Source organism: Trichomycterus rosablanca, chromosome 7 (assembly GCF_030014385.1).
Source record: "Trichomycterus rosablanca isolate fTriRos1 chromosome 7, fTriRos1.hap1, whole genome shotgun sequence".
Lineage (NCBI taxonomy): Eukaryota > Metazoa > Chordata > Actinopteri > Siluriformes > Trichomycteridae > Trichomycterus > Trichomycterus rosablanca.
In genome coordinates, this window is record NC_085994.1 from 4,329,108 (window position 1) to 4,352,715 (window position 23,608).

Sequence of the window (23,608 nt, forward strand, 5' to 3'; positions counted from 1 at the left end):
TATAAAAATATGTAGAGAAAGTGGAGCTGATAAAATGGACAGTGAGTGTAGAACAAGGAGGTGGTTTTAATGTTATGGCTGATCAGTGTATATTGTACCTTTAATAAAAACCTTTATCTGGGAATGTGCAAGTATCTTTTAAAAATGTGTAACATGTATAGGTCCATAAATTGAACCAATAAATGTCCTTTCCCTGTTGAAAAAAATATGAAGGTACAATGTACTCTTGTGGATACCTCCTTGACCTTTAGGTCCTTGTCTTCTGAGGGTGTATTTGTAAAGAAATACAACACGTTCTTAAGCTGCTGTCTTATTACAGTGGTGTTATCAAGATTCAGACCTTTATTAGGACACAGTTTCTTGCATTTGACTGTATAATACCCACCATTTCAGTCTAAAATATACTTTGTATGTGCTTTGTATGTGAGTGTCTTTTTGCAACTACATGTCCTCTGCAAACCTTATTGGGGTGACCATAAACCTGTGGAGGAAGTTCTCATATCCTCATCCTCTCATCCCTTCACCTCAGTGTTTCAGTCCCGAGACTCAACGGGAAGCTAACGGCACCACAGAATCAGGTACTGCGACTCGGTCTGCTGAAGTGAAACCTCTGGATGAGTCAGGACAAAGGGGAGTCTGAAAGCCTTTAGCATGAGAAAGGTGCACTATACTGGAAAACAAAACCACCCTTCTTTTTTCTCTTCTACTGGTTCCTCTTCTGCTACATAAGAGGAAAAGTACAAGAGAGGCTTCACAAAAATAGCCTCTCATAAAAAAGCTCAGCATTAACAGTTAAGCTATAGTTTTAAATATTATAACACATTTTATTCAGTTCTTACTATTTTATTTGTTTTAATTATGTTTGTAAAGCAACTGTGTACCAATTCTGTAATGTATGTTATTTATTCTATTAATGGTTTGGTTTAGTGATGTCAGGTTTACTCAGAGTTGGGCCAAATACAGTACTGTAAAAAGCATTTATACCTAAAACTAGATACACTATTCTAAATGTATTCAGTAACATACACACTCATTATTTATAGGAATAATATAATTTATAGGAATAATTAAATTATTATTCTCAGAACACAGTTCCCGGATAAAGAGGAACAAAAACTCAAAACAACCAGGTACGACAATGCATGAGGCACCGACCACACCAATTGGCACGGCCCATGCCCAACATGGTGTCTATCCCGCCACCTCTGGCCAGTCACCTCTGGTCATTTAGGGCAGTCCCCTTATGATACCTGAAAAGTGCAGTGACACTGGGTGATTCCCAGTAAGAGATAAAAGTGTACTGGTCTCATACTGCAGCAGATAGATGGACGGGCATCACAATTCCAGAGATAAACTGATAATAAAATATTTGTAACATGAACAAAATGAAAGCTTAAATAGCTGACATGTTTAGGAGCATGTTTAAGAGCGTTAACTAAGATATCTATATGAAACCTATTGTTCTCATTATTTATAGGAATAACATAATTCAGATTAAATTATTAATATATAATACATTTTAAAATAATTTTAAATAATGATAATTTAATAATTTCAATTATATGCATGTAACACCCAAAAAAAGTTAATACAGGGGCAAAATATTTATTTATTAGGATTTTAACGTCATGTTTTATACACTTTCGTTACATTCATGACAGTTCAAGTCTTTAATGCCAAACACAGTCATGGACAATTTAGTCAAGTCAAGTCACCTTTATTTCTAAAGCACATTTAAAAGACAACGAGTGTCGGCCAAAGTGCTGTACAATAACTGTGCAATCATTCAACAACAACAAATAACATACATACAAACAAATCTAATAAATCAAATCAAATAGATAAAACCACTAAAAAAGATAAAAATAGCTAAACTGGCATGACCGACACAACCCAGACAGAACAAGTATTGAATACATATTCATTAAAAGGACCCAAATGCCAAAGAAAACAAATGGGTTTTTAAATTTGACTTAAAAGCATCTATTGTGGGGGATTCTTTAATGAAAAGCGGAAGGCTGTTCCAAAGTCTTGGGGCAGCTACAGAAAAGGCCCGGTCACCCTTGAACCTCGTCCGAGAGCGTGGAATGGCTAAGAGCAACTGGTTAGAAGATCGTAAAGCTCGTGAGGTGGAATGAAAACGGAGAAGGTCAGAGATATAGCTCGGGGCCAAGCCATGCAAAGCCTTAAAAACGAATAACAAAACTTTAAATTCTATTCTATATTTTACTGGTAATCAGTGCAATGATGAAAGTATGGGGTAATGCTCTCCCTTTTCTTGGTACCAGTCAGGAGCCTCGCGGCTGCATTTTGTCTCCAATTCCCCTCACTTGCACGTCTTTGGACTGTGGGAGGAAGCCAGAGCTCCCAGAGGAAACCCACACAGGGAGAACATGCTCCACACAGAGGTAAGTGGAGCTGATAAAATGAACAGTGAGTGTAGAAACCAGGAGGTGGTTTTAATGTTATGGCTGATCGGTGTATGTGCACATGGTACTGTTTTATTTGCACAGCGTGTAATTGTACACATAATGTCTATAAACTGCACCTTTAGGCTTACCGCCTTTAGTTGTTTGTTCTGTGTTAGGTGTTCTTATATTTTTATTTTTTATATTATTATTATTTTTTAGATTGTATGTCTTATTTTTGCATTACATGAATGTTTTGTATTTTTTCCTGTAGTACATTGATGTGCCATTGTGTGATGCTTGTGACAGTTGTGAATTGCTGCTGTAACACTGCAATTTTCCTGCAGTTTCTCAATAAAGTAATCAATCAATCTATCGATCAATCGATTGATCAATTAATCAATCAATCAATCAATCAATCTGTATTTTGGTGCAGCATTATGTTGTTATTGTGCTGTGCTGCCCTCTAGTGGTCATAATTGTGCTTAAAGTTTGTAGGTTAATAGCGCCCTCTATAGGCAAATACTGGCATTTAATGTAAATTATGTAAATATTTACAGTATTTATGGAACAATAAAACGGCCCAGCAATTATTTAAGATGTTTATTTATTTATTGTTTATGTTTATTTCTCCATCGTCAAAAAAGTACTGTGTATTTCCACCGGTCAAAAAATGACCTGTTAGTGTTTACAGAATCACATACAGCACCAGTTAGATTGTGATAATTGTGAGTTGCTGCTGTAACACTGTAGCTTCCCTTCAGTTTCTCAATAAAGTAATCAATCAATGTATCAATCAATCAATCAAGCTGTATGTTGGTGCTACATTATGTTGTTGTGGTGCTGTGCTTCCCTCTAGTGGTAATGACTGTGCTTAAAGTCTGCAGGTTAATAGCGCCCTCTATAGGCAAACACTGGTATTTAATGCAAATTATACAAATATAAGTCATTTACAGTATTTAGGGAACAATAAAACGGCTCAGCAATTATTTAAGACGTTTATTTAATTATTGTTTAAGTTTATTTCTCCATCGTCAAAAAAAGTACATTTATTTTGATTATTGCAACTAAATAAAAAACAAATGATGCACGTATTAGGACTTTAGGAAATGCTCTTAATTTAGGATAATGTGTACATGCATCTATACCATTATTATTATTGTAATTATTATTATTATTATTGATATTATTATAATTGTTTTTTTTATTGTTGTTGTTGTTATTGTTGTTATTATTATTGTTATTATTATTGTTATTATTATTATTATTATTATCGTTATTATTATTGTTGTTGTTATTATTATTGTTATTATTATTATTGTTATTATTATTATTGTTATTATTATTTTTGTTATTATTATTATTGTTTTTATTATTATTGTTGTTATTATTATTATTATTATTATTATTATTATTATTATTATTATTATTATTATTATTATTGAAGTTCTTTCTGACTCCTGTCCTACTGTGTATTTCCACCAGTCAAAAATAACCTGTTAGTGTCTACAAAAATACATACAGCACCAGTTAAACTTTTACTTTTTAAAGTGTAAAAATAAAAAATAGATTAATTAAAAAATATTAAGAGCCTCAAATGAGCATAAACTGAAGCTACTGTAGTATTTAATGTACATTTTACTTCTGTACCACACGATAGCTTCTTGTTCAGACCCCCCCTCTAACGTGACATGGTACAACCCAAACATGGCGACCTCCATACTGCAGCGCTTTCTCCTACCGGTCAGGACTTCATCTAAGTGTGTTGCTTTCAGCATAAATGGTGAGATTATTATTTATATTCAGCAGTTCTTGTGATTACGATATGTCTTGTTTTGTTTTATTGTGTGTGGTTTATTCTTTGTGATTGAATAACATTTGATTCGTGTAGCATGTTTTGCTATTGTACATAAGGTGTCTCTAGGTGTCACATCAAGCCCATCACAGCATCTCCTGTTAAAACACTTTCGTTTATTATTTATTTATCATTATAAATATCAGTTAAATAGCTTATAAAGAGCTATTATGTACGTGGCCAATTCATAATCAGTTAATTAAACAGTTTAACTAGCATCAGGTCACAATGTGGGTGAATACATGACAGTATAAAGTAAGGTCACAGTGTTTCATGTATGTTATTATGCAGAACAATGGCTTTCTTTACTTTTTCAGCATTTAGCAGACACATTTATCAAAAGCAGGTACAGTCTGAGCAATTGTGGGTTAAGGGCCTTGCTCAAGAGCCCAACAGCAGCAACCTGGCAGTGGTGGGACTTGAACCAGCAACCTTTTGATTACTAGTCCAGTACCTTAACCACTAGGCTACAGCTTGCTTTCTCATGTGTGGAACAAAGTTACTTGTAAAAGAAAACCTTCAAATGTGTAATGGTGATTTGTACAATGTACTTTAATGCTATAGGATGAACACATGAATGCCAGCAGTGCTTTTTGCCATGTTGTAGCTTTAAACACTTTAATATCATAGGGGCGGCACAGTGGCTCGGTGGGTAGCACTGTCGCCTCACAGCAATAAGGTCCTGGGTTCGATGCCCAGGTGGGTCGGTCTGGGTCTTTTCTCTCTGGAGTTTGCATGTTCTCCCCGTGTCTGTGTTTGTTTCCTCCGGGAGCTCCGGTTTCCTCCAACAGTACAAAGACGTGAAATTGAGGTGAACTGGAGATACTAAATTGTCCATAACTGAGTTTGACAATAAACTTGTGAACTGATGAATCTTGTGTAATGAGTAACTACCGTTCCTGTCATGAATGTAACCAAAGTGTAAAACCTCCTAATAAAAAAATCCTAATTAATTAATTAATTAATATTATCATGGTATGGGGCACTATGATCATACACTACACCCACTATATATATATATATATATATATATATATATATATATATATATATATATATATATATACAGTGGGGGAAATAAGTATTTGATCCCCTGCTGATTTTGTAAGTTTACCCCCTTACAAAGACTTGAACAGTCTATAATTTTTATGGAAGGTTTATTTTAAAAGAGAGAGACAGAATATCAACTAAAAATCCAGAAAAAAAACATTAAATAAAAGTTATAAATTAATTTGTATTTAATTAAGGGAAATAAGTATTTGATCCCCTACCAACCAGCAAGAATTATGACCCCCACAGACCGGTTATGTGCACAAAAGGCACACAAATTAGTCCTGTCCCTGTATAAAAGACTCCTGTCACAGAATCAGTTTCTTCCGTTCAAATCTCTCGACCACCATGGGCAAGACCAAAGAGCTATCAAAGGACGTCAGGGACAAGATTGTAGACCTGCACAAGGCTGGAATGGGCTACAAGACCATCAGCAAGAAGCTTGGTGAGAAAGAGACCACTGTTGGTGCGATAATTCGAAAATGGAAGAAATACAAGATCACAGTTAATCGCCCTCACTCTGGAGCTCCATGCAAGATCTCACCTGGTGGGGTAAGAATGATTCTGATAAAGGTGAGGTCAGTCCAGAATTACACGGGAGGAGCTTGTCAATGATCTTAATCTTATTGTCTGTTTTGGAAGCCACAATTGGAGATGAAAGTTACTAATAGTACACATGTTGATTGCAGTATAAAGATCTGACTGACTTTGATAAGGGGCAAATGTTTATGGTTAGATGATTGAAGGTTTGAAGTATCTCTTAAACAACAGCAGGGTTAATGCCCAACTACTGTGGTCCAAGAAGAGACATGTCATGAACTGCCAACAGTTTGTTGGCCAGCAAATACTCATTGATGGCAGAGAACACGAAGGCTGTGGCATCTGGTACAAACCAACAGAAAAGCTAAATTGCAGATCATTTTAATACTGGTGATGATGCAAATGTATCACAACACAGTTCATCAAACTCTTCTTAGTTTGGGTCTGCATAGTCTACTCAGAGTGTCCATGCTAACTCCTGTCCACAAAAACTGGACTCTTGAGATGAAAGAATTAGTGACAGCCGGTCCGCAATACACAGTTTTTTTTTTATTATTTTGAAATTACTTATTACTAACTAATATTGAGGTATTATAATTAACTTTCATAATTTAACTTTAATAAAAAAAAAAAAAAAAATCATTTAATTTTCATCAACCGCTTTGTCCTAAGCGTTTCAGCAGGTCTGGTTTGGCTGGGAAACACTGGGCACAAGCCAGAAATACTCTGGACATGGTGACAATCCATTGCAGGGCTTCTGCTATCCCAAAACGACGTAGCAACTTGTGTCTGTGCAGATGCCCAGCTTGCCTGGCTAGTGTAATAGCCTGTTGTGCTACCCGAGTGCCACAAGTTAAATAAAATACAAACAACCCAAATAATTCATAGTTTACTTAATCGCCATTATATTAACAGATTTGGAAACTAATGACTCATTCCAAAAAAAGTTAAGGCAGCAGCTGAATGTTGTGACATGCAAGGAAATCATTCTGAACAGGTGATGCAAACATTATTTGGAAAAAATGGCATCCAGAAAAGATTTCTGTCTTTTATGTGCAAGGATGGGTTGAGACTCGCCACTTGGCCAAACAATGCGTCAGCAAATTTAGTCCTAACAGGGCACTGTGAGTACATCATTAACTCTGATATACACACATTTACACATTAGTGTATATTAATAATACACACATACACAATAAATCATTTTGCCCTAATATTGGGGCACTTGGCAACTAGGAACTACTTGTTATTTAACACATTTTATTTAACACAATATATTTCAGTGATTCCATTTAAAAACCATAAGTATAGTATTGGCCTCCACTTTGCAGATGTCACAGCTTACTTTATTCTGGGATGGCTTTCCACAATGTTGAAGTGTGTCTGTGTTCATGAGGTAAGACCATCTGTGAGTTCAGGCTTTGGTGCTGGACTTAAAAAGGTCTGAGCCTCTCACCGATATTCGGATTCTTTTCTAGGGTGTTCAGTAGCGTCGAGAGGGGCGGCACAGTGGCTCAGTGTGTAGCACTGTCGCTTCACAGCAAGAAGGTCCTGGGTTCGATCCCCAGGTGGGGCGGTCTGTGTCCCTGTGTTTGCATGTTCTCCCTGTGTCCTCCGGGTGCTCCGGTTTCTTCACACAGTCCAAAGACATGCAAGTGAGACCTTGAGATTTAACCTGTGCTATTTTGCAGGCAGAAGATGTTTGCTTTCTGCTGCATACACAGACACCAGAGCATGGGAGCGAAGGGGACAAGACCCCCAAAACATAGGTACTTTATATTTTAATCTAAATCTTTTAATCTTGAACAGTGGTGATCCTGTTTTTTTGCACATTTGCAGACTAGACTTTGTTTTGTATATGTGTCATTAGAAGTTAGAAGTTATTTTGACTTTATTACATGTTAATCTTAATTTTATTTCTCTTTTAGCTACACTGGCCTCTCTCATGGACAAGTTGTATGAGAAAAAGCTTCCAGTTAGTTCACTGACCATCTCACGGGTGAGAACGCACCTGTTACTGTAATATATTATAAGGAAAGCACTTCAATCCTGGGGCCCCAGATACCAACTCATTTTGAAAGTTACCTGATGTCCTTAAAGATATTTATAAAGTTAAAAATTGACCAGATTGTGCTGTATTTTAGTCTTGCAGGTGTGAAGTTGTACAGTCCAGATTCGTTTGTTTTCATGTCTTAGAGTAGTGTTTTTTTTTTCTTTTGTAATTTCCCAAGCAACTTCACAGGTTCATTATGCAATAAGCTGGAAGAAACTAAAAAGAAAAGGCAACAGCAGAACTAAGTCAGCTTGTTTATCTCTTCTGAGCATCTTCTGCACTTCACATCAAAGTTTTCTGTATTAATCTGGGGGCTTTGTTTTTGCTTCACATTCCTTTCTCGTCCACTCAAAGGTTTATTACTTAATTACAAAGTCGACTTCTGCCAGTGGCCTACGGATATCACAAAATAATTTAAATGGTTATTAGAGTCAAGCCTACAAAATTCTCACACCATGAAATGAAAAACCACAAAAAAATCATCGTTTTTAATCGTTTTATGTTTTGAAACTGTAAAGAATGTTGTAAACTGTTCAGGCATTAAGTTAACTTGTTTTTGAATAATAATTAATCATTTTTATTTCAGTTTGTAGACAATATAACATCTAGAGAAGAAGTCGATCAAGCTGAATATTACCTATATAAGTGAGTGTAGTCCTCGGTTACTAGATTACATTACTAGCAGCCCACAGTTGTGGACTGAAATATTTTCTGTTCTGTGTTATTATCAGTAAAGGTAAAAACTCTCGTATTGTGTTAAGGTTTCGACACAGTCCGAACTGTTGGTATCTCCGAGACTGGACAATTCACAGCTGGTTTCAACTGTGTCTTAAATATGGAGCCAGAGACAAAGCCCTGTACACACTGAAGAACAAGGTAGGACCAGTTTTTATAAGAAACCATTCATCTTCAGTTTGTAATGTCAAGCTGGTTCCAAGTGTGGACACATTTATGTTGCATTCAGTTAATGCCTGAGATAGTGACTTCTATAATCAGTTCCATACAAGTCTGAAACGTTACACCAAATAAACCCAACAGCTTTGACTATTATTATTATTATTATTATACGCAGATCAGCCATAACATTAAAACCACCTCCTTGTTTCTACACTCACTGTCCATTTTATCAGCTCCACTTACCATATAGAAGCACTTTGTAGTTGTACAATTACTAACTGTAGTCCATTTGTTTCTCTGCATGCTTTGTTTGCCCCCTTTCCATGCTGTTCTTCAATGGCCAGGACTCTCCCAGGACCACTACAGAGCAGGTATTATTTAGGTGGTGGATCATTCAGAGCACTGCAGTGGCACTGACATGGTGGTGGTGTGTTAGTGTGTGTTGTGCTGGTATGAGTGGATCAGACACAGCGGCGCTGATGGAGTTTTTACACATCACACTGTCACTGCTGGACTGAGAATAGTCCACCAACCAAAAATTCAGCCAACAGCGCCCAGTGGGCAGCGTCCTGTGATCACTGATGAAGGTCTAGAAGATGACCGACTCAAATAGCAGCAATAGATGAGCGACCGTCTCTGACTTTACATCTACAAGGTGGACCAACTAGGTAGGAGTGTCTAATAGAGTGGACAGTGAGTGGACATGCTGCTGTGTCTGATCCACTCATACCAGCACAACACACACTAACACACCACCACCATGTCAGTGTCACTGCGGTGCTGAGAATGATCCACCACCCAAATAATACCTGCTCTGTGGTGGTCCTGACCATTGAAGAACAGCATGAAAGGGGATAACAAAGCATGTAGAGAAATAGATGGACTACAGTCAGTAATTGTAGAACTACGAAGTGCTTCTATATGGTAAGTGGAGCTGATAAAATGGACAGTGAGTGTAGAAATAAGGAGGTGGTTTTAATGTTATGGTTGATCAGTGTATACTATTATATATTATTGTGGCTGTTAAAGTGACTCTTTAGAATAAATACAACCATCTCAGGTAGTGGTCTGTAACACACCATACAAAACCAACACCCAGTCTATCCCCACATTTAGGTACAGTTTGGAATGTTCCCAGATGAGTTCACCTGTAATATCCTGATTGACTCGTTCCTGAAGGATGAAGACTACAAGGGTAAGTTTCTGAGAATCTGAGCTTGTTCTGCATCACTCCTTCTATACTTATAATAGCTGTTTTCTTCTCTCTATGACTGCTGGTTTTGTGCATTGTCGTCATCACAGGAGCCTGCTCTGTGGTCGAGGAAGTGATGCTTCAGGAGGCTTTTAACCTGCCCACAACGCAGATATTATCGCTGTATGCACTTAGCAAATATTTGTCATCCAAGCCTGAACTCAGCGTACGTATTTCCAGCACGTCTTTACATTTCCTTTGTTTACTTCCACCTGAGGTTGTTTTTCAAATTAAACCAGCTTCTTATGGTAAAGTACAGTCACTTTCACACTGTTTCCACCGGCTACCACCCACACAATCGCAGGTTGAGGTTTAGGTTCTCACAGGAACACATTCTCTACACCTGTACACAGTAGACCTAAGTATATTGCCAGTTTAGTAAACAAAAATAAGTTTTTTTTTTTCTTTTTTTCTTTTTTTTGTCCCTCTGTAAGTAACCAATTTTTTGCTTGCTAGTGCTATCAGTGCTAGTAAAATCCCTGTGTCGGAATTGTGAGATGTTCTCCAAGTTGCCAATATACGAGGGATCTTCAAAAAGTTTCTGCACTTTTATATTTTGATTATAAACGGTGAGGGTGTATTAGGAGGAGGAGTAATCGGTCGTGTCTGAGAGACTGAGAAATGCTTATAGTCCGGATTTAGCTCCATCTGATTTCCACCTATTTGGACGCTCAAGAAGCTTTAAGGGGGAGAAGATTTTCATGTGAGGATGATGATTATGTGAAAGCAGTGCTGCATCAGTGGCTACACGCTTAACCTAAAACATTTTATGCTGATGGCATTAAGTTGATACGATGCTGGAAAAATGCATCGGAAGGTGACGATGTAGAAAAGTGATGTGATTTTTTTTTTTCTTTATTTTTTTTTTAATGTATTTTTCCCCTTTTTCTCCTGACTTTTAGCGCGGCCAATTTTTACCCAGTTGCGCTATGCTTCCTCTCTACTGGTGCTGACCCCGGCCCCTGATTGAGCAGATCGAACGGACACACGTCCCCTCCGATATGTGAGCAGTAGCCGGCTGCCTTTTTTCACCTGTACCAGCCGAGTTCATACGCGAATTAGCCCTGTGCACGGAGAGCCACACCCTGATCAGCATTATTCCTCTACTCTGTGCAGACAAGAACAGTCCTAACCTACCTCGCAGCCATAAAAATAAAGATGAAAATATAAAATGGACCAAAATATAAAGACAGATAAATAATACCTTTTGCCATTAAATGACACAAACGTGTTAAACATGGCGTTAAAATTCAAACAAACAAACAAACAAACAAACAAACTCTGTGCAGATGCCATCAACCAGCCATCAGAGGTCGTAATTGCATCAGTTATGAGGTCCCCATCTGCCTTCCTAACCCTGTATGAACAACAGCCAAACGTTTTTCATATAGCCGCCCAGCCCAGCCGGATGGCAGAGCTGAAATCCCAGCTCTGGTGTGCTAGTGTATTTTACCGCTTCTCCACCTAAGCGGCCGTGTGATTTGTTTTTGAAATTCTTAATAATAATAATAAATAGAGTTTATTAAAAGAACCCTCATATAATCCTTGTCATTATATTTTTATTTGTTTACTCTACATGGCCAAATTTTACCATGTGATGTTTATGTACCAGCTAGGAGTTGTTTATGTTTTACTATTGGTACTTGTACCACAGTTTGAGAACCATATGACATAATGCAAATACTTTATATACACAACAGATCTCAGTTCTGAAGATTATGGACCCACCTCTCTATTAAGCACTTAAGCTTAGCAATAACATGCACTTACTGACCTTTTATAACATCTTATTAAAAAAAACCCTCTTTGTTCTAACAGGGTTTCAGCAGATTTGTATCTTTGGACTATTGTTTACTTAAACTAGAGTAGGGAATGCTTACTGTGGAAGCTCCTTTGTAATCACTCTGGATAAGAGCGTCTGATAAATGCTGAAAATGTACACCGATCAGCCATAACATTAAAACCACCTCTTTGTTTCTACACTCACTGTCCATTTTATCAGCTCCACTTACCATATAGAAGCATTTTGTAGTTCTACAATTACTGACTGTACTTCATCTATTTTTCTACATACCTTTGGTCAATGGTCAGGACCCCACAGGACCACCACAGAGCAGGTATTATTTAGGTGGTGGATGATTCTCAGCACTGCACTGACACTGACATGGTGGTGGTGTGTTAGTGTGTGTTGTGCTGGTATGAGTGGATCAGACACAGCAGCGCTGCTGGAGTTTTTAAATACCGTGTCCACTCACTGTCCACTCTATTAGACACTCCTACCTAGTTGGTCCACCTTGTAGATGTAAAGTCAGAGACGATCGCTCATCTATTGCTGCTGTTTGAGTCGGTCATCTTCTAGACCGTCATCAGTGGTCACAGGACGCTGCCCACGGGGCGCTGTTGGCTCGATAATTTTGGTTGGTGGACTATTGTCAGTCCAGCAGTGACAGTGAGGTGTTTAAAAACTCCATCAGCGCTGCTGTGTCTGATCCACTCATACCAGCACAACACACACTAACACACCACCACCATGTCAGTGTCACTGCAGTGCTCTGAATGACCCACCACCCAAATAATACCTATATGATAAGTGGAGCTGATAAAATGGACAGTGAGTGTAGAAACAAGGAGGTGGTTTTAATGTTATGGCTGATGAGTGTAAATGTAAATGACTTTTACACATGCAGTGATACACACACAGCAAATAAAAAAAACTACAGCCACTTCTTTCTGAGGATGCGTGGATTCTTTGGAAGGCTGTGCAAATATGAACATGATGTTAGTCATTTTCCCACACAATCTTTTCTTCACTAGCTCTTCTAATGCCTGAAGTTAATGAAATATTAAATTGACTTGAAATAGACAGAATTCAGCTGGGATTTAATGATTAGGAGAGGAATTTGGGGTATTTAGAAGAACTCTATTTTCAGAGATGTAGTCTTGCAACATTGCTGGTTCCTTGGGGTTTGGTTTTTGCCCTTGTCATGATATTTCTCATTTTTTATGTGTGCAGTGGCAGGAGGAGAGGAACGTGGGGGCAGCTCTCATGCTGGCCGGACTTAAGCAGGAGAACTCAGTCGGCCTCAGTGCTCAGTTATTGGGTCATGCCCTCATTGGTGGGTATGCAGTCTTCCCACAAAAATGCACATTTTGATTTATTTATTTTTGTTAAGTAACAGACATGATTGGCTTTATTTGAGGGGGAACGACTGAACTGAACAGTCTAGCCATTGAGAGTAGCACTCTCATTCCTGATAAAAATAAGGAGGGTTCGAGCAGTAAGTAAAACACGCTATCCCTCCACTGTTTAGATCTTAAGCTCTCAGACATGATTGGCTTTGTCTGAGGGAGGGTGGGCTGGAGGGGTTCCTCAACACTGCTGCAATTATGACCTACGACCCACACAGATGCGGAATAATGGAGATCAGTGCGTGACCCTGTGTGAAAAGAAGCTGGTGGATACTATATGTATACGGATATTTTCGGTCAAGGTAGAGAGGTCTGCAGCAGTAGAAAAGATACAACTGGCTAATTGGATATGACTAGATTGGGAGAAAAAGGGACATATGCATTAATAAAATGAAATATATACACCGATCAGCCATAACATTAAAACCACCTCCTTGTTTCGTCACTGTCCATTTTATCAGCTCCACTTACCATATAGGAGCACTTTGTAGTTGTACAATTACTGACTGTAGTCCATTTATTTCTCTACATGCCCCTTTTCATGCTGTTCTTCAATGGTCAGGACCCCCACAGAGCAGGTATTATTTAGGTGGTGGATCATTCTCAGCACTGCAGAGTGACACTGACATGGTGGTGGTGTGTTAGTGTGTGTTAGTTAGTTGTGTGGTTTTTAAACACCTCACTGTCACTGCTGGACTGAGAATAGTCAACCAAAAACATCCAGCCAACAGCACCCCGTGGGCAGCGTCCTGTGACCACTGATGAAGGTCTAGAAGATGACCGACTCAAACAGCAGCAATAGATGAGCGATCGTCTCTGACTTTACATCTACAAGGTGGACCGACTAGGTAGGAGTGTCTAACAGAGTGGACAGTGAGTGGACACGGTATTTACAAACTCCAGCAGTGCTGCTGTGTCTGATCCACTCATACCAGCACAACACATACTAACACACCACCACCATGTCAGTGTCACTGCAGTGCTGAGAATGATCCACCACCTAAATAATACCTGCTCTGTTGGGGCCCTGTGGGGGTCCTGACCATTGAAGAACAGCATGAAAGGGGGTAACAAAGCGTGTAGAGAAACAGATGGACTACAGTCAGTAATTGTAGAACTACAAAGTGCTTCTATATGGTAAGTGGAGCTGATTAAATGGACAGTGAGTGTAGAAACAAGGAGGTGGTTTTAATGTTATGGCTAATCGGTGTATAAGTAGGGGAAACAAGTGATGAAAGGTTTACCTTAATAAAGTCAAAAACTTGCTTTAAATCAGCTCTTAGCTTCTAAAGAGCTTGAAATTGGCTGGTTTTGATTGAGCGATTGAGACACACACACTCCCTATTAACGTTAATGGATTAAAAGCACAGAAGAAGCACCCAGCTTTGTGACATCAAGCTGGTTTGAACCTTTATCACACACTCCAACTGTTTATTTGCTGATTTATTTAATTTATATGCTTTTGGTTGATAATGCCATTGTAGAAACTGTGTTTGTACTTATCTAGTGAAGCCTAATGATAATTTATTTATCAGGTAAGGTGGAGATGACCAGAGGAATACATGCTGTGTTTCACAACATGCCCCTGATGTGGACCCCTGGCTATCTCGGTCGAAGCCTGGCCGTTATGGAGCGAGTGTGCTCTGATGCTGGAAATCTTAAATTAGCCCAAGAAGTTGTGAGTATCTAGCATTTCTTTTATTTTTTTTTATTTTCCATATTCTTTTTCATATTTAGGTCGCCACAGCCGAACGATCTGTTCCGCATAGCTGATTTGGCACAGTTTTTACGCCGAACACCCTTCCTGATTCAACCCACTTTATTTTTATCTGGGCTAAAAAGAGAGCATTGACAAGTGCACCTGTCAGTGGCTAGGCTGTTCGGCCACCTCGCCTCAGACATAACCAATCATGTATGTGTAGATGCCTGACTGGTTGATAGCACTGGCCCTTGTGTGTGCCCTTAGTATGATATTGCCCATATTTTTGGTTGACTCTATATGTACTTACTTAGGAATTGCTGTCACAGTGAGTGTCATAAGGCTGAATTAGACATTTATGAACTTTAAACGTTTGTTTGTTTGTTTATTAGGATTTTAACGTCATGTTTTACACTTTGGTTACATTCATGACAGGAACGGTAGTTACTCATTACACAAGATTCATCAGTTCACAAGTTTAATATCAAACACAGTCATGGACAATTTAGTATCTCCAATTCACCTCACTTTCATGTCTTTGGACTGTGGGAGCAAACCGGAGCTCCCAGAGGAAACCCACACAGACACGGGGAGAACATGAAAACTCCACACAGAAAGGACCCGGACCGCCCCACCTGGGGATGGTGAAGTTTGCATGTTCTCCCCGTGTCTGCGTGGGTTCCCTCTGGGTGCTCCGGTTTCCTCCCACAGTACAAAGACATTCAAGTGAGGTCAACTGGAGATACAAAATTGTCCATGACCATGGTTGACATTAAACTTGTGAACCGATGAATCTTGTGTAACCAGTAACTACCTGTCCTGTCATGTAATGGTTGAATGTAACCAAAGTGTGTAAAACATGACATTAAAATCCTAATTAATCAATATTTAATAGATGCCAAATGTCTATATGTACCTACTAACCACAACTCAAAGATTACATTGTCAGCACATTCTGTCAGAGGCCATTGAGCGGCACTGCTAACTTTCTGTTTGAAGTTTATGGGAACTCAGTAATGCTCATAAATTGACTAATAAATAGTGCTTTAAATATTTGAGCTCATTTCCTCTCATTCACTTTTGTCAGATAAAATTTTTCCCCTTACACCCCCAGCTGTGCCATCTCTGGAGCGAACCGCTTTAAGAAGTTCTGTCGTCTTTAATAAAGTCGCAGACACAGTGAGAGGAAGAGCTGGATGTTTTTAAGTTCTGCCTGCACAATTGTTATGGATGGTTGGAATTCCATGAAACAGCAAACATGACAAACAACAGATTTTCTTAATCAATCATTACCACGTGTGGCTCCGTTGTAGTTCCATTGTAGTTTAGGTTTTTCCATAATGCATTAAGACTTTTCTCCTCCTGCACATGTTTCTCCTTTATTCTGTCCTTTATAAATATAATTGAGGATAGATTTATGTCTCTTAAACAAATTTAGCACAGGAAAATTGTTTTGGAAAACTTTTCGGGGCTAGATTAAAAGTTCTATCTTGAAGTACAACTCATAGCCTCCATGTGACACCTGAACAGAGATTGTCTCATTGCTTTTTGAGTAGAGTCTTGGATGCAAATGTTAATTATTAGCATTAAATCAAAGCATTGGCCGTGTGTGTGTTTGTGAGAAGTCTTGTGGAAACTGTTGTAGATTGTGAGCTGTTGAATTAGGACATTCGATCTAATCTGCCCCGTATATTCATTCATATGGCATTCAAACCACTAACAGCTTATATTATGGACCACGTTAAACAAGTGGGATTTGTTATTGGATTTATTTCAAAGATGCCAAATGTCAATATTTTGTGAACACTTTGGCAAACTAATATTTCTACCTTTTACATTTAGGCAATTTTTGTGTTCTGTTTTTATTAAAGATTTTATTTTACTAGTTGTATATTTACGGTGCTCATTTACATTTTTGTCATTTAGCAGATGCTTTTTATCCAAAGTGACTTACAGTACTGTGACAGTAAACAGTAGTACCTTGAAACTCAATGTCAATTGGTTCTGGGAGTGAGTTTAAAAAGCGTCGAGTTTCAAAGTATTTTTACCCATAAGGATGTTTGGGAAACCTGTTAATGCGTCCATGGTCCCGTGGACTTGCATATATTTTAGGCTCATGTAAAGTAATGGGGTTGTTTTTGACACTTATACACTGAAAATAACACCAATATAATATTAAAAACACTGAAATAAAAAGCTGATTCTCACAATTTCTCAGAACCTCGAGCTGTAACACAAGTTTAAAAGTGAAACAGGAGGAAAATCCAGATAAACACAGATACATGTGGAGCTTTCAAAGTAAATTTGACAGATATTCCACACATGCAGATTCGCCTCATATTCACACTTTGATGACGTCTTACTGCACCACTCGAGCTAAGCGCTGAACAAAGTGAACACGTTGAGTTTAAGGGAAATGTTGATTTTAAGGGTACAAATGTCTCGACAAAGGGCGTTGAGTTTCAAAGATTTTGAGTTTAGGGGACGTTGAGTTACAAGGTACCACTGTATATTGTCTAGGCCAGTGGTCCTCAACCACTGGGCCCTGGACCGGTACCGGTCTGTGGGTCATTTATGACCGGGCTGCAGAGAAGATCAAATAATTAGAGATCGCTACAAGAGCAATTAAATTTCAAATGCTCTTTGGGTGTTATTGTCCCCAATCATCACTAGGTGGGAGCAGCGTCTCGTTGTAGTAAAAAAAGCTCAAGATTCACTCAGATTTTCCATTTTATAGTTGTGCTACTTTAAATCCCCTACCCCCGCCGGTCCATGAAATTATATCTTATATGAAACTGGTGTGTGGTGCAAAAAAGGTTGGGGACCACTGGTCTAGGCAATTGAGGGTTTAGGGCTTTGCTTAGGGGCTCAACCTGGCAGTGTTGGGGCTTGAACCACTAGTTCAGTACCTTAACCACTAGGTAACGACTGCTCGGGTGGTGCAGTGGCAAAGTATCTAGGGTTTGAATCTCAGTGGTCAGGCATCTGCACAGAAATGAATAACAAGTGCCCGGTGAACTTGCTCTGGTGGCTGAAAAGCCATCGGGAGGTGCACTTGTCAGTGCTCTTTCTCAGTGCCAGTCCCAGGAGGGTTGTGTCGAAGGGCATCCAGCGTAAAAGTGTGGTATGTGGACCAAATCTGGTGTGGCCACCCCTAAATACAGGAGAAGCTGAAAGAAGAAGAAAAGTATTTTACTAGTAGTATATTTAATGACACTATGATGACATTACATGTTATGATAAACAGAAATGAAGGTGTACAGAAGTTGAGAGTAATATAAATGGATTGAATTATTGCTTTAATCATGTAGACGTTTAATTCATCACTAGCTTCCTCATGTATGTGACTGTTGTGCATAAAAATGCTGCATATTTGTTCTGCTGAATTTTACACACCCTGTATAACCCACCAGTAGCACCAGGACTGAGGGTTATTTTATTGTAGATAAACTGCAGGTTTAAATAGTGCAGTAGTACAATAAATAACTTTGACAATCAAAAGATGTCTATAAAGATAAACCTGTGTGGTAAATGACGAACTGTTCTTTGGTAAAATATAAGTTTGACGCATGAGGAAGAAGTTATGAGTAACTATGTTTATTCAAAACACATCAGTCATTACTGCTTTTTTTAATGACTGATTAAATATTTTTCACATGTGCACACTGGAGAACATAAATGAAATCCACTAAAATGAAAAGAAATCTAATTACATATATAGTATAGAATTACTTTCTATACACTGTGAACTACTTTTCACTACATTTTCGATCATAACCTACAACATTATAATTGGGCTGTCTGGACCTGTTCAGCTGTCTGTATTTACTCATAGCAATGATGGTGCCACTGATATAATCATTTGCTAAATGCATTTACTAAATGAACTGAAGTGTAAATGTTCTGTGTCCTGGTTATTCTTATGTTTCAGCTTGACTACGTGCAGAATGTACTGCAGCAACTCGCATCGGTTCCTGTTTCTAAAGCAGCAGAGGAAACCACAGAAAATAAAACTGCTAGCACAGACGAGGAAGACGAGCTCGAAAGAGCTAAATTACCCGAGTACACGGCGAAGTTTAAGGTTGGTCTTTGTGCTAACAAAACAAATCTATACACTAATTTAAAACAACACTCTCCAGTTACCTGTATTGCTTAGTAAGCACTTCATTCTGATCAGGTTAGCAATCAGTAACCTGAAAACACTGAGTGCAAAGCAGAAATACTGTACACCCTGGGCAAAGCACCAGTTCATCACAGGATATTACTTACTCACCCATCTATTAATGAGTAAATAATCAACCTGTGGTTATGTTTTGGAAGATAGGTTCACTGACCAAAGAAGACCAAAATGGACATTAAAACAACCTTACTAACCTTTTACATTGACCAAAGGCAAGAACTAAAAACGGGTCTGCCAAGGCTTGGTCACTGCTCAGCTGTGTGCTGCCAATGTTAGATTTACATGAAAAATAATGACCTTTTACTTTACTAGAAAATGTATGCTTATATGTTAACTTTACTTATATATATTTTAATTTTTATTAGCAAAATAAAAAGAGTGAAAATATAGACACAAACTCAACGGCACAATACTAGTAATAAGTAATATACTGTATATACACACCAGTCAGACATAACATTATGACCACCTTCCTAATATTGTGTTGGTCACCCTATTGCTGCCAAAATAGCCCTGCAACTGTGATGCTCTGTGTATTCTGACACCTTTCTATCAGAACCAGCAGTAACGTCTTCAGCAATTTGAGCTACAGTAGCTCGTCTGTTGGATGAACCTTGGCCCCCATGGCCCTGTCGCCGGTTTACCACTCTTCCTTCCTTGGACCACCTTTAATAGATACTGACCACTGCAGACCGGGAACACCCCACAAGAGCTGCAGTTTTGGAGATGCTCTGACCCAGTCGTCTAGCCATCACAATCTGGCCCTTGTCAAACTCACTCAGATCCTCACGCTCGTCCATTTTTCCTGATTCTATCACATCAACTCTGAGGATAAAATGTTCACTTGCTGCCTAATATATCCCCCCCACTAACAGGTGCCGTGATGAAGAGATAATCAGTGTTATTTACTTCACCGGTCATAATGTTATGCCTGGTCGGTGTGTTTTTTTTTACTTTTTTTTTTTTTGCACTTTTGGCTTTGTACCTACAATATAAATATAAAAAACTGTACTTCATAAAAACAGATTGGGAAAAGAAGTGTCCAGTTACAAATAATTAGCTTTTTGCAGCATTCCAGTTCAATTTGGCAAGAATTTGTTTGCGAGGTTTGTATGTATAACTTATGGTATATTTATTAGGAGCTGAGTGAGAAGCTACACGCGCAAGGGAAAGTTGATACACAGAGTCTGGAAATGCTTGCGTCCGCCCTGGTTGAGCAAAAACTGAGGGCTTGTGAGGAGCAGGACGTGGCTCAGTATGAGAAGAGGTTGCAGGAGTGGGAGACGGAGCTCTCACAGCTCACTCAGAGAGAGAAAACTGGGAGAGAAAAAGCAAAACAAGAGAAAATAGCCACGAAAGCAGCATAAACGGTTCGGTGACATTTCCACTGTGTGTACACAATATAGAAGAGCTAATGCTTTTCATACTTCTGAATTCATAAACTTTTTCTTTTTTTAAATAAACTAAAGTTTGTCTAAACTAAACTCTTACTTGTCTGTCCATTTATACTGAGATCTCACAAACTGAAATATAATAAGTTTAAAAATTTGATGTTGAACATGTCATTTTAAACCATTAAAATACCATTTCCACATCATTTTAGTTTTTCATTTCTAAGAATATTTTCAATATATCTATAGATCAGGGCTACTTAACCTAAACTCTATAGGACACTGGGCCCTAAGGTGTATTAAATAGGACGAGTTCAGGGCTTTGTGCAGGCTGGTTAGGCCTTTACATACCAAACTCGGGAAAAGGTTTTTTATGGATTTTGCTTTGTTCACAGGCATTGTAATACAGAACCAGTAACCAGAAATCTCAGTGTGTACTGCAGTAGCAAACTAAAACTAGAAAACCCAACCCAAGCATCAAAACAAAGCATCTAGACCCAAAAGCTTTTAAACTTCAGGTTTTAGATTTCGACCAATGCCAGGGCTACTATTTTGAAGACCCTGTGCGGATTGGGACACAGCTCTTCAGGTTGCAAGTGATGTTTTCGCTCCTGTTTTGCATTTTACATTCATGGCATTTGGCAGATGCTTTTATTCAAAATGACTAACAATTGCAGCTTATACAATGCAAGCAATTGAGTGGTAAGTGCCTTGTTCAGGGGCCCAACTGTGGTAACACTGGGTAGCACTGTTGCCTCAAAGCAAGAAGGTCCTGGGTTTGATCCCCAGGTGGAGCGATCCAGGTCCTTTCTGTGTGGGGTTTGTATGCTCTTCACGTGTCTGTGCGGGTTTCCTCCGGGAGCTCCGGTTTCCTTTGGAGTACAAAGATGTGCAAGTGAGGTGAATTGAAGATACAAAATGGCTGTGTCCATGACTGTGTTTGACATTAAACTCGTGAACTGATGAATCTTGTGTAACCAGTAACTACTGTTTCTGTCATGAATGTAACCAAAGTGTAAAACATGACGTTAAAATCCTAATAAATAAATGGAAAAAAAGAAAAACCTAATGTGCAATAGTTCTATGGGAGAATATGATTTGAGGTTGTCACCATTAACATTTAGTTTGTTTCTAAAAATGTGTATTTATTTCACCAACCACTTTATCTTGGTCAGGTTTATGGTTAAGTCCAGTGGCACTCTTACACACACTGATTCAAGCAGGCAAACATACTGGACAGGGTGCTAATTTATTGCAGGGCCATAGACACACATTCACTCACTCACACCTAGGGGCAATTTAGAGCAGCCAGACCACATTCTGCATGTAAGAGGTGGGAGAAACCAGAGGAGGTAACCCACTGGGGAAAAGTTGCCATAGTTTGCACAGAATATTGAACCCAGCTTTCAAGGGATCTTGTTGGTGTACGGTGTCCATTCCACCAGCAGTCCTGCTGCATTGCCTCTATGTAAAAAATGTTTGGTAAAAAAAATACCACTAGACAAGCTGTAGCCTAGTGGTTAAGGTACTGGACTAGTAATCTGAAGGTTGCTGGTTCAAGCCCCAACACTACCAGGTTGCTGCTGTTGGGCCCTTGAGCAAGGCCCTTAACCCTCAATTGCTCAGACTGTATACTGTAACTGTAATGTGAGTCGCTTTGGATAAAAGCGTCTGCTAAATGCCGAAAATGTAATGTAGGCCACAAATAGGGCAGTGGTATCTCAGTGGTTAAGGTAATGGACTAGTAATAAAAAAGGTTGCCGGTTTAAGCCCCAGCACCACCAGGTTGCCACAGTTGGGGCCCTGAGCAAGACCCTTAACCCTCAATTGTTCAAATCATGTTCAGTCGTAATTCTAAGTTGCTTTATGAGTTGCACATTTGTAAGTCATAATTGTAAGTTACACATGATCTGTGTGTTTTGCATTAGAACAGTTGTAGCCCAGTGGTTAAGGTACTGGACTAGTAACAAAAAGGTTGCAGGTTCAAGCCCCACCACTTCTGGGTTGACACTGTTAGGCCCTTAACCCTCAGTTGCTTGGACAATATACTGTCACAGTACTGTAAGTTGCTTTGAATAAAAGTGTCCACTAAATACAAATGTAAATGGTTTCACCAGACACTACTAAGTTATGGACGTATTTTTTATTATCAGGATTCCAGGCTGAGATCTTTACATTTATCCACAATTGGTTATTCACTGATATGCAATGATGCTTAAGCAATATGAAGTATCATAAAAATTGTCTTTTTTTAAGGAGTAAGACATTCCATAAAGTCAGATACTAATTATATCTGCATCACAGCCAAGTTAATAACCACAAGATGTACATTTGGAGTCTAGAATACTAGAAGTTCTAGAAAAATGCTTCTTTATAGCATTTGTCTTTAATTTAATACAATGTTTTCAATTACAAATCATCCAGTCAGGAAGACAATTTACATGGATTTCAGAATTCCTAGTATTTGGCATGGCAATATTTATAATAGCTGAACAACGGCTGCAAATGTATTAAACAAGCTTCTGATGAGTGGATCAAATCCACCTGCTTTAAATCTTCTGAGTATGTACTTTGCTGGAAAGTATGAGACTCAAAGAAATCTGACCTTCTGTACAGAGGATCAGACACGGCAGCACTGCTGGAGTTTTTAAACACCTCACTGTCACTGCTGGACTGAGAATAATCCACCAACCAAAAATATCCAGCCAACAGCACCCCATGGGCAGCGTCCTGTAACCAGTGATGAAGGTCTAGAAGACGACCAACTCAAACAGCAGCAATAGATGAGCGATCGTCTCTGACTTTAGGTAGGAGTGTCTAATAGAGTGGACAGTGAGTGGACATGGTATTTACAAACTACAGCAGCGCTGCTGTGTCTGATCCACTCATACCAGCACAACACACACTAACACACCACCACCATGTCAGTGTCACTGCAGTACTGGGAATGACCCACCACCTAAATAATACCTGCTCTGTGGGGGTCCTGTGGGGGCCCTGACCATTGAAGAACAGCGTGAAATCAGGCTAAACAAATATGTAGAGAAACAGATGGACTACAGTCAGTAATTGTAGAACTACAAAGTGCTCCTAT

The 23,608-nt window shown here is 38.8% G+C and overlaps 1 protein-coding gene across 1 annotated transcript; it reads left to right on the plus strand.

Moving 5' to 3' along the window:
• Positions 1-4,114: 4,114 nt before the first annotated feature.
• Positions 4,115-20,607, plus strand: mrps27 (mitochondrial ribosomal protein S27). Its single transcript, XM_062998275.1, has 11 exons — positions 4,115-4,191; positions 7,545-7,622; positions 7,782-7,852; positions 8,493-8,551; positions 8,668-8,782; positions 9,920-9,998; positions 10,106-10,221; positions 13,069-13,171; positions 14,780-14,922; positions 18,875-19,024; positions 20,263-20,607. The coding sequence occupies exons 1-11, from the start codon at positions 4,116-4,118 to the stop codon at positions 20,488-20,490; spliced, it is 1,218 nt and encodes a 405-aa protein (XP_062854345.1). The 5' UTR covers position 4,115; the 3' UTR covers positions 20,491-20,607.
• The last annotated feature ends 3,001 nt before the right edge of the window (positions 20,608-23,608 follow it).

What these genes read in the sequence shown, in the direction of transcription:
- mrps27 (XM_062998275.1), top strand. Translation starts at nt 4,116, where the DNA reads ATGGCGACCTCCATACTGCAGCGCTTTCTCCTACCGGTCAGGACTTCA. An exon ending in GCTGAATATTACCTATATAA is followed by an intron (nt 8,552 to 8,667) that starts GTGAGTGTAGTC and finishes TATTGTGTTAAG; the next exon opens with GTTTCGACACAGTCCGAACT. An exon ending in TGTACACACTGAAGAACAAG is followed by an intron (nt 8,783 to 9,919) that starts GTAGGACCAGTT and finishes CCCCACATTTAG; the next exon opens with GTACAGTTTGGAATGTTCCC.